The following is an 11,728-nucleotide window of genomic DNA, read 5'->3' as shown; positions in this document are numbered from 1 at the left end:
TTACAACACTCCAATACTGCCTATAAAAAAGTCAGACGGGTCATATCGACTACTACAAGACCTTTGAGCCATTAACCAAATAGTCCAGACCACCCACCCTGTCATTCCTAACCCTTACACCATTATCAGCCAGATCCCTCATGACCGCCAGTGGTTCACAGTAATAGACCTCAAAGATGACTTCTGGGCTTGCCCCTTAGCTGAGGATAGCTGGGACGTGTTTGCTTTCGAATGGGAGGACCCTCACTCCAGTTGGAAGCAACAGTACCGACGGACAGTTCTACCCCAAGGGTTTACAGACTCTCCAAACCTATTCAGTCAAATTTTGGAACAAGTCCTAGAGAATTTCACTCTTTCATCATCCTTATGTCTACTCCAATATGTGGACGACCTGCTCATTTCCGGAGGCACCAAAGACCAAGTAAACACAATTCTAAATTTCCTAAGGAAACAACGGTTATGGGTCCAAAAAGTAAACTCCAGCTCGCAGAACCCGAGGTAAAATACACAGGGCACTTAACAAGCAAAGGGAAGCGGAAGATACGGCCTGAACAAATTCAAGGGATCATATCCTTGCCATTGCCTGAGACAAAACAAAAACTTAGAAAATTCTTGGGGCTAGTTGGAAATTGTTGCCTGTGGATTGACTCTTATGCCTTAAAGACAAAGCCTCTATATCTAAAACTCACCCAAGAAGGGCCCGACCCCTTTCTTTGGACTCCACAAGAAGTCCAGCAAGTTGAGAAACTAAAACATCTACTTATAACTGCCCCTGTCTTAGCTCTGCCATCCTTAGAACAGCCATTTCACCTTTTTGCTAATATAAGCAAGGGGGCAGCTATAGGAGTACTCACTCAAAAGCATGGGGGCCATCGCCAGCCCGCAGCCTTTCTGTCAAGTATTCTTGACCTAGTAACCCATGGGTGACCTGAATGTATCTAATCTATAGCAGCAACTGCTTTATTGACAAAAGAAAGTAGAAAAATACCCTTTGGGGGAAGTCTTATTGTAAGCACACCCCATCAGGTTAAAACCATTCTTGGCCAAAAAGCAGGGAGATAGCTTACGGATTCAAGAATCCTAAAATATGAAGCTATCCTATTAGAAAAAGGTGATTTAACCCTAACCACTGACAATGAGCTCAACCCTGCCACCTTCCTTTTTTTTTTTTTTTTTTGAGACAGAGTCTCGCTCTGTCGCCCAGGCTGGGGTGCAGTGGCTGGATCTCAGCTCACTGCAAGCTCTGCCTCCTGGGTTTACGCCCTTCTCCTGCCTCAGCCTCCCGAGTAGCTGGGATTACAGACGCCCGCCACCTCGCCCAGCTAGTTTTTTGTATTTTTTAGTAGAGATGGGGTTTCACTGTGTTAGCCAGGATGGTCTTGATCTCCTGACCTCGTGATCCGCCCGTCTTGGCCTCCCAAAGTGCTGGGATTACAGGCTTGAGCCACCGCGCCCGGCCTTTTTTTTTTTTTTGAGACAGTTTCACTCTTATTGCCCAGGCTAGAGTACAATGGCACAACTTGGCTCACCACGACCTCTGCCTCCCGGGTTCAAGTGAATTCTCCTGTCTCAGCCTACCGAGTAGCTGGGATTACAGGCATGTGCCACCACACCTGGCTAATTTTTTTGTATTTTTAGTAGAGATGGGGTTTCTCCATGTTGGTTAGGCTGGTCTTGAACTCCTGACCTCAGGTGATCCACCCACCTCGGCCTCCCAAAATGCTGGGATTACAGGCATGAGCCACTGCAGCTGGCCAACCCCACCACCTTCCTGACAGGAAATCCAAATGCCGGAGACCCTGAGCACAAAAGCTTAGACTTAATCAATCATCAGACTAAAATAAGGCCTGATCTAAGTGAGACCCCTTTAAAAACAGGGCACCATTTCTCTGTTGACGGCTCCTCCTGGGTAATTGAAGAGAAAAAACATAATGGCTACTCAGTGGTTGATGGAGAAACTCTCACAGAAGTTGAATCACGGAGACTGCCCAGTAACTGGTCTAACTAAACATGTGAGTTGTTCGCACTAAATCAAGCCTTAAAATATCTGCAGAATCGAGAAGGGATATTTACACCAATTCCAAATATGCTTTTGGAGTGGCCCATACCTTTGGGAAGATTTGGACTGAACGAGGTCTTATTACTAGCAAGGGCCAAAACCTTGTCCACAAAGAGTTAATCATGCAAGTATTAGAAAACCTTCAGCTACCAGAGGATACAGTCATTGTTTATGTCCCAGGACACCAAAAAGGTCCCTCTTTCGAGATTCGCTTCCCAAGAAGCACCCATTTTCCATTTAACCCCTTGTCTCCCTTCCCCATCCGCAACCCCCATCTTCTCCCAACCACATAAAAATTAAAGAAAATAGGGGCTAATGAAAACTCAGAAGTGAAATGGATACTGCCAGGTAACAAAGAAATGTTGTCTAAGCCCCTAATGAGAGAAATCTTAGCACAACTTCACCAAGGAATTCATTAGGGTCCCCAAGCCATGTGTGACGCAGTCCTTAGAACGTACAGGTGTATAGGGATTTATACCCTTACCAGGCAAGTCACAGACAGTTGTATGGTGTGCAGAAAAACCAATAAACAAACTTTAAAAAAACCACCCTTTGGGGGAAGAAATCCTGGGCTAAGGCCATTCCAAAGTGTCCAAAGAGACTATACTGAAATGCCCCAAATAGGCTGCCTCAAATATTTGTTAGTTATAATGGACCATCTCACTCACTGGGTGGAAGCCATTCACCTGCCAAGTACAACTGACAATAATGTAGTTAAAGTACCAATAGTGTTGTAACTGGGCGAGTTATAGAGAAACGCCACACTTCAACATGAATTCAGGAGTCCTTTATTAGCTGGTGACCGAGAGACGGATAGTGCTCAAAATTCTCTCGGCCCTGAAAAAGGGGCTAGATTTTTTTTTATACTTTGGTTTAGAAAGGGGAGCGGGAATCAAGCTGAAGCAATCTCACAGAAGTAAAACAAGCAAAAAGACAAATGGTTACAGGAAAACAAACAGTTCCAGGTGCAGGGGCTTTAAATCCATCACAAGGTGATAGGTGCGAGGGCCTTGGATGCCATCTATCGGACACAAACGCGGGGGCTATAGGTACTATCAACTGGGCGAATTCCTGGGAACTGTGGATATAGTTTGCCACAATACCTTATCAGTTAATTGCACTCTTTGATGTGCTGGGAGTTCTTGCACAAGTTAAATCCTTGAGGAAGCGGGTGGGTAAGGAGCCCTTGATGTCTTGCAAATGAAGGAGCCAAACGGAGTCTGTCCGGCTTTCTCAGCTAAGGGACAGTCAATTCATATTAAAACAGGGTAAGGTATCACAAGAGACTACATCATACCCAGATTCAGATTAATAGAGAACATTGACTCAGACAATGGAACCCATTTTACTGCACAGGTCATTAAAGGATTAACCCAGACACTAGAAAAAAAATGGGAATACCATACTCCCTGGCACCCACCCTCATTATGAAAAGTAGAAAGAATGAAACAAACTCTAAAAAAATCACCTAACTAAAGTAATCTTCAAAACCCGACTGCCATGGACGAACTGCCTCCCTATCGCCGTACTAAGAATTCATACCACCCCTTGAAAAGATATCAGCCTGTCCCCTTATGAAATGCTCTACAGATTGCCATACTTAAATTCCACCACTGACATCCCCACATTGGAAACAAAAGATCAATTTCTTAAAAACTATATATGTTGTCTGTCTTCCACCCTGTCTTCCCTCAGGATCCAAGGCCTCTTAGCACAAACGCCACCTCTAGAGTTTCCAGTACACCCACATCAGCCTGGGGATTATGTGCTCATCAAAAGCTGGAGAAAGAAAAACTGGAACCATCATGGGAGGGACGCTATCTAATACTCCTAACACCTGAAACAGCAGTCCCAACAGCTGAACAGGGGTGGACTCATCACATTCGGGTAAAAAGGACCCCACCCCTTATGGAATCATGGACCACCACTCCAGGACCAACTCCCTCAAAATTAACATTCAAAAGGTCTAATTTGTCTCTTCTTCCTCCTAATTGCCCAGGGGCATTTCATTATTAATGTAACCAAATCAGCCTCCCCTCAAGCTGTTGAGTTTGATGCTTGCCTAGCCATACCTTGCGGAGACCTACCAAGTTAAAGGCAACTAGCCTCTTCGGAAAAGTATCTTTGCCTTTGGTACTCACCCCACCCTCAATCTGATCCTTGTAAGATTCCCTATAATTGGCTACCCTACCATTCCTGGTACAATATTCGCTAGACCACTCAGTCCCAAGGCTGGACTTCCCCAGCAGGCTGTACCTCCGTAAAACCTTATATCCATTTTACTAAACGAAATAACTCCTTTAACTGCCAACACCTGACGTAACCTGGTGCATATTTCTATTACTACTTCAATCTCCGCTAACCCTGTTCCCACCCTAAGTCGCTTTTATGGTACAGGGGCAGATGTTACTGGGAAAGACCCCATAGGGTCCTTGGAGATTGGTTTTGTCACCCCTCCAGCACCCCTTCCTTCCCCAAGATCTCCTCCAAATCAAACAACTATCTTGCCATTACCTAATGACAAAACTAAAGTGGCCACAGTGGAAGTCAAAAGACCTAAAACACACCCTGGTTATTGAGACCAGATACCAAGAAACAAATGCCTGGCTGAAATTGATCAAATACTCAGTGTGCACTTTAAATAAAAGTGACTATTACACCTGTGCAACAGGCAGGCCAGAAATCCAAATAGTTCTTTTCCTGTTTGGATGGTCTAACCAACCGGGCATGGACTGTATGGTAGCTCTCTTCCAGCATCCCCCAGCCTGGGGTAGTAAGTCATGCACCACTCTCTCACTGCTTTTCCTGAAAGTCAAAGACTGCTCTGTGGGTCAGCCCCCAAGGGCCATCCGGTACCTGGCCTCTCATGCCAATTTTACCTCATGTTTCTCGCAACAGGGGGAAAACTTGGCATTTTTCGGGAATCTAACAGGATGCAGCGAATCCAAGCCTTTTCGACAGCTCACCAATCAGACTGCCCTCATCTATCCATGAGCAGATGTTCGGTGGTATTATGGAGGACCTCTACTGGGTACGCTGCCAAATAATTGGAGTGTCACTTGTGCTCTAATCCAATTGGCCATCTCTATCACCCTGGCATTTCATCAGTCTGGCAAAAAGTCACCCTCTTGGGAAAAAAGAGAAGCTCAAGGGTCTTTCGACCCCCACGTCTATATAGAGGCAATTGGAGTACCACAAGGAGTAGCCAATGAATTTAAAGCTTGAAATCAAATAGCTGCTGGGTTTTAGTCAGTCTTACTTTGATGGTCTACTATAAACAAAAACGTAGATTGGATAAATTATACATGTGACAATCAACAACGATTTGTTATTTATACCAGAGATGCCATTAACGGGATAGCGGAGCAATTTGGTCCCACCAGCCAAATGGCCTGGGAAAACAGGATAGCTCTTGACATGATATTAGCAGAAAAAGGCAGAGTTTGTGTCATCATCAGACCCCAATGTTGCACTTTGATCCCAAATAACACAGTTCCTGATGGAACCATTACCAAGGCTCTACAAGGCCTCAACACCCTAGCAAATGAGCTGGCTGAAAATTCTGGAACAGATGACCCCTTCACAGGTTTACTGGAAAGATGGCTTGGTAAATGGAAAGGACTTATGGCCTCTATCCTCACTTCCCTTGCAATTGTTACAAGTGCACTCATCCTTGTAGGCTGCTGCATCACACACTGTGTTCGTGGGTTAGTTCAAAGACTCGTAGAAACGGCTCTCACTAAAACCTCCTCTGTCACTCCCCCTCCATATTCAGATAAACTTTTACCTAGACAATCAAGAAGAGCAACAAAGCCAAATCTTACTAAGTAATAATTCGAAGAAGAAGAATTATAAAAACAAAAAGGGGGAAATTGTCAGAATAAAAGAAAGGTTCCCCTTCAAAGATCCAACTTTCTTGTCATAGGCTGTAAACTGCCTTGCTCCAAATCTTAACCTGTAACCTTTACCCTGTGCCTTTTGAGAAAGATTCAAGCACACAGCCAATTAGGGTCAGCCTAGACTGTGCGGTCCAACCCCAGCCAATGGGGGAAAGACAAAGAACCAGGAACTGCGTTAGGGTTAAACACCTCTGTTCTCCTTTGTTAGGTGTGCTCTTGTGACTGCTACAGGCGCAGGCAGCACCCTTCTGCAAAGTAAACTTGGAGAAACTTTTCTTCTGAGTGCTGCTCTTCCTCTGCGGCACCGAGAACTTATTTCTAACAGGAGGAAGAAGACACGAGAATTTTGCGCATGCAGGTTCTGAGTTTTGGCTGGTGGGCTGAGTGCTCACCATACCTCAAATACTGTGTGAACTGGGCTGAAGAATAGAAAACCCGACTAACAGTGACTTAGGCAAAAAGAAATTTTATTCTTTCACAGAAATCTGAGGGAGGCAGGCTGAGTTCACGCAGGAGTTCAATAACATCAGGGATCGGGCTCTTTTTGTTCTTCTTAGCATGTCGATGTTTTACCTCATGGGCCTAAAATGGCTGTTGTAGCTCCATGCATCATGCTTAAACCAGAGGCAGGAAGTGTACGATGGAAGAGGACAGAGGTGACGGCCTCCTCCTCTCGTTTTGTCTTATTCCTGGAGTGACTCCCTCCTTTTATCAGCAGGAACACAAGCAGTGCCCAGCAGCCTTCCCTCTGTCCTGTATAAGCCAGAAGCAAGCCTCATGGCACCTCTCCCTGCAGAAAAGGGGTGGAATGGAACCCCTGGCAAAGGGGGATGGACTTGCAGTGACAGTGCTGCTCTGAACAGGACTGGGCTTCTGCTGGCGAGGAGGTCAGCGGCTGCTAGGCAGATCACAAGCTGCCTCGACCATGGTTCTCCAGCTCTGCGCCTGCCCTCTCCTTCTAATAAATGTTTCAATAACCATAAAGAGGGACAGTAATTTGCCCACGGTTGCACCAGGCGCCCCGGAAGAGTCAGAATTCCTCACAAAGTTATTAAAACAGGCAAATCCCATGAGGGTGACATTTCTTTCTAACAATGCTGACATCTCTTTCAGTTTTGAGCTTTAGTGATACAATTTTCTGCCTCAGGAAGAGGCAGCAGCTTCTGGGAAAAACCTGCTCCTGCTAAGGGTGGCTCATGCATTGTTTTACCTGAATAGAGTGGTGGAGAGTGAAGGTTCAAATTCTCATTTTTCATATTCAATTTTATAATATAAAAAATAATTAAATGGGCCAGGCACAGTGGCTCACGCCTGTAATCCCAGCACTTGGGAGGCTAACGCGGGCAGATCACGAGGTCAGGAGATCATGACCATCCTGGCTAACACAGTGAAACCCCATTTCTACTAAATATACAAAAAATTAGCCAGGCGCGGTGGCAGGTGCCTGTATTCCCAGCTACTTGGGAGGCTGAGGCAGGAGAATGGTGTGAACCCAGGAGGCAGAGCTTGCAGTGAGCCAAGATCGCACCACTGCACTCCAGCCTGGGCAACTGCATCTCAAAAAAAAAAAAAAAAAAAAGAGCCAACCAGGACAATGTTTAAAAGTCAGACCCAAAAGGCTCCAAAATAAAACTTGTCTGCTCAATTATTTATTTGAAGAGAAACTACAGTAATACAGACTGGAGATGGGAAAGCATGAGGGATGTATGAGTGGAGAAATGGGCAAAGGGGTGTGTGTGTGTGAGAGTGTGAGAGTGTGTGCATGTGTGTGTGCAGGCATGCAGCCAGCTAGGGTAGAAAATAAGTACTTTTGCTTCTATGGGAAGTGACTTTCCAGTTCACTTGTGTATCAAATGAACATGATTAAATCAAATTGTACTAGCCAATGTTTTGGAGGACTCTGTATTAAAGGAATAAAGAAAAACATTAGAAAGAGAAGTTACAAAAATCACCGTGGGGAAAATGAACACCAATGACTTGGCTGCTCTAGGCTTGCAGGGAGTAGACAGGCATCCCAGGTCATCAGAGAACCAGCGGGGTCTTCTCCTCAGGGGCCAGGTTTTCTACATGCAAGTATAACCTCTTCTCGTCTGGGACACGTTTCCAAAGGACTTCAGAAACAGCACAGCTGGATTCAGGTACTTGTCAAGATGTGCCTTTTTCTTCATCTTTGACATCAGTTAATGTACTAAATGTCTTGATAGAGAAGGTCATATTTGGGAATATTCTTGGGATCAATAGGACTTTGGACAATAAGCTTCCCCCTCATTGCTCCTCGATAGATTACTTCAATCAAATCTATGAAGTCTTGTTTGGTTTTGAAGCTTCCCACAAACTTAGTGTGATCTGGAGATCTAGACACCATAGAAGAGAAACAACTGCTCTAAGAACTTTGAATAATCACTTGTGGAAGACTTTCAGGATAAACAAAATGAACAACAGCTTTGTTATTTTCTTCTTGTCAATGAGACTTCAGACATAAAGCCCAACATTTTTTTCAATCATTTTTTTCCATTTAGTAAACGACTAAACCCAGTGCTGTGGGCCACTAGCATGAAAGCTGTCACGTGAAAAGCTTCAGCTTCAAATCTATCGTAATCACAAAATCTATTTTTATCACTTCTCATATCACCAAGTGTTGGAATGTACAGTGTTTCTGTGTTTGCTGTTGTTTTTGCCTGGGCACCGTGCAAAGCCCATTCAATACTCACGGCCTTTAAGTTCTAGTCGCTTATACTTTTGAGTAGTAGGTATTAAAAAATTATTTTTTTAAGAAAAGTATCTCAAACATCAGGTACGTTACTATAAAAATTTTAAAGAAAGAAACAAAATCACCGATGAGGCCAGAGGTCACTTTTCAGTGTACATCCTTCCAATTGTGTGTGTGTGTGTGTGTGTGTGTGTGTGTGTGTGTGTACATGCAGATACATACTTCTTTTTTCCCAACACTGGAAATTATGTCATACAAATTATTCAGTAATATGCTTTTTTCTAGCTAACATGTATTTCTTTCAGTTGTTAAATCTGCATCTACAACATCATATTAAAGTCCTGGAAGTGTAATTACTGGGTTAAAAAGTGTAAACACTTTAAAGTATTTGATACATAATGTTGAACTGGCCCCCTTAAAACGTTGTCCCAAGTTAATACTTACATCAACTGTGTTCCAGTAGAATAAACAGCTTTAAAATATTTTGTGTTTTTTGTTGTTGTTATTGTTGTTGTTTTGAGATGGAGTCTTGCTGTCCCCAGGCTGGAGTGTAGTGGTGTGATCTCTGCTCACTGCAATTTCCACCTCCCAGGCTCAAGAGAATCTCCTGCCTCAGCCTCCTGAGTAGGTGGGATTACAGGCGCCCACGATCATGCCCGGCTAACTTTTTTCTTCTTTTGAGACGGAGTCTCAGTCTGTTGCCCAGGCTGCAGTGCAGTGGTGCGATCTTGGCTCACTGCAAGCTCCACCTCCTGGGTTCACGCCATTCTCCTGCCTCAATCTCCAGAGTAGCTGGAACTACAGGCACCTGCCACCGCGCCCAGCTAATTTTTTGTATATTTAGTAGAGAGAGGGTTTCAGTGTGTTAGCCAGGATGGTCTCGATCTCCTCACCTCGTGATCCGCCTGCCTCGGCCTCCCAAAGTACTGGGATTACACGTGTAAGCCACCGCGCCCAATCACGCTTGGCAACACCCGGCTAATTTTTGTATTTTTAGTAGAGATGGGGTTTCACCATGTTGGCCAGGTTGGTTTTGAACTCCTGACCTCAAATGATCCGCCTGCCTCAGCCTCCCAAAGTGCTGGGATTACAGGCGTGAGCCACTGTGCCCAGCCTAAAGCACTTTAAAACAGATATCCCACACACTTTCAAATAAAGACAAAAAGGGTACACAGATCTAGATAAGTGGACACCTCAACCACAGTAGAAATGGTCAGAATCATGGATGTATCCAATCATCAATATTAAGTATTGAGATGGTAACTGGATGGAGTGGAAGGCATTAAATAAGACTTCATGTTACTGATTCTTGACAGGCTTTGCTGAAGAATGACTTAAAATTCTCTGAATGGCAAAAAGCAGGAAACTTTGCAAGAGAGAAGCACATCTTAGTTTGCTGGAAGGAATGCTTCTTTTATAAATGCCACTCACCAGTCCAAAAGTGTTTTTTTTTTTTTTTTTGAGATGGAGTCTCGCTCTGTCGCCCAGGCTGGAGTGCAGTGGCCGGATCTCAGCTCACTGCAAGCTCCGCCTCCCGGGTTCACACCATTCTCCTGCCTCAGCCTCCCGAGTAGCTGGGACTACAGGCGCCCGCCACCTCACCCGGCTAGTTTTGTGTATTTTTTAGTAGAGACAGGGTTTCACCGTGTTAGCCAGGATGGTCTCGATCTCCTGACCTCGTGATCCACCCGTCTCGGCCTCCCAAAGTGCTGGGATTACAGGCTTGAGCCACCACGCCTGGCCAACCAGTCCAAAAGTTTAAGAACAACTATGTATTTTGTTTCAAATGAAATTTCTGGGAAAATTTTAAGAGCTCTTGATTTAGTTAACATAGCTATTTTATATTTTATAGACATGGATGGTAGTGCTTCGCAAACTGTACTATTTCTTCATACTTAAGTTGGAAATTAAAATTTGACAAACCATGTGTATGCACCATATTTTTAATTAAAAAATAAATAAAATTTGACAATCATACCTGAAACACTGTCATTTTGTAGCAAGGCTTTGCATAAAAAATTAGAGAGTGCATCAATTGAGGAAACAGTGCTGATACAAGACTCACAGAGTCAACATCACATGCAAATAGGCAAGCCACTGAAACTGCTTACCAAAGGAAACTTACAAGGTTGCAATAACTTCAGATCAACTGCACTTACCCATAATCCACTTTCATATGCTGCCCATTGAAGAAAAAGACAGTAGACGGAATATAACTGATGTCAAAATACTGTGTATAAACTGGAGTTTGGTCTACATCTACCAGGTATATAGCAGCCATTTTACTTAAGTCAGAAGAGGTCTTAGAAAGCTGCAAATGAGAGAGACGAAAGTTACAATATGAGAGGCAGCTAATGTTTCTTCTGTGAAACTTGTTACTACAACAGAGTATTTTGTTTGAAAAAAACTCCTGGGCCAACAATGCAGCCCTTGTGGCTCCCACATTAGACACAAGGTAACCCCATCCTCCACAGTCTCATTCCCTGCAGACGGGGTGAGGAAGGAACCTTGGGAAACTGCATGAGGTTAGGAGGGTGACAGCATGGGAGTATTCTTGTTTATTCATTGCAGAAAGAGACCTAACCCAGAACTAAGACCTCTTCTGGCCATTTCTACTGCTGCCATCCTGTGTAAGAGCTAACCGTAGAAATCCTTGGGGAAAACTGTGAATCTATTTCTTCCTTTAATTTCCTTCTTTGAATGTTTTTATAAAAGTAACCCATGCTCATTTAAAACAACACAACTTAGAAATATGTAATATGGATACTGAAATTCCCTAATGTCTCCTTCCTCCCAATCCTCCCAGAAATGAAAATCATAATAATTAGTAACAGACACTTATATGACATTACTATGTGGTAACTGTCCTAAGTGCTTAACATTTGTTAACCCATTTAATCCTTACAACATTCTTAAAAGGTATATGCTACTAGAGTCCTCATTTTATAGATAGGGAAACTGAGGCACAGGGAGGTAATTTGCCCCAGGTCATACAGCTCCTAAGCAGTAGGGCGGGGATTTGAACTTTGGCAGTGTGGCTTCAGTGTCTACATTACCGAC

General features: G+C 43.9%; 1 protein-coding gene across 26 annotated transcripts in view; it reads right to left on the bottom strand.

Annotated features, from left to right (window-relative positions):
- Window positions 1–11,728, bottom strand: part of TXNL4B (thioredoxin like 4B) — a 71,610-nt gene that overhangs the window by 56,250 nt on the left and 3,632 nt on the right. For 16 of the 26 annotated variants that reach the window (XR_012429333.1, XR_012429335.1, XR_012429332.1 and 13 more), the window contains one exon: window positions 10,828–10,979. Coding sequence is in view for 22 of the 26 variants with exons in the window: in XM_065537364.2 (XP_065393436.1) it covers window positions 10,828–10,979 (152 nt within the window). In the remaining 4 variants the exon portion in view is untranslated. Of the gene's footprint in view, window positions 1–6,408; window positions 8,313–10,827; window positions 10,980–11,728 lie in introns of those variants that run through there. The other 10 variants (XM_065537368.1, XM_005592413.4, XM_005592414.4 and 7 more) reach the window with 3 other exon arrangements.

Source organism: Macaca fascicularis, chromosome 20, assembly GCF_037993035.2.
Source record: "Macaca fascicularis isolate 582-1 chromosome 20, T2T-MFA8v1.1".
In the NCBI taxonomy this organism is placed as follows: domain Eukaryota; kingdom Metazoa; phylum Chordata; class Mammalia; order Primates; family Cercopithecidae; genus Macaca; species Macaca fascicularis.
The sequence above is the reverse complement of the archived record's forward strand: the minus strand, read 5'-3'. Positions and strand labels throughout refer to the sequence as shown.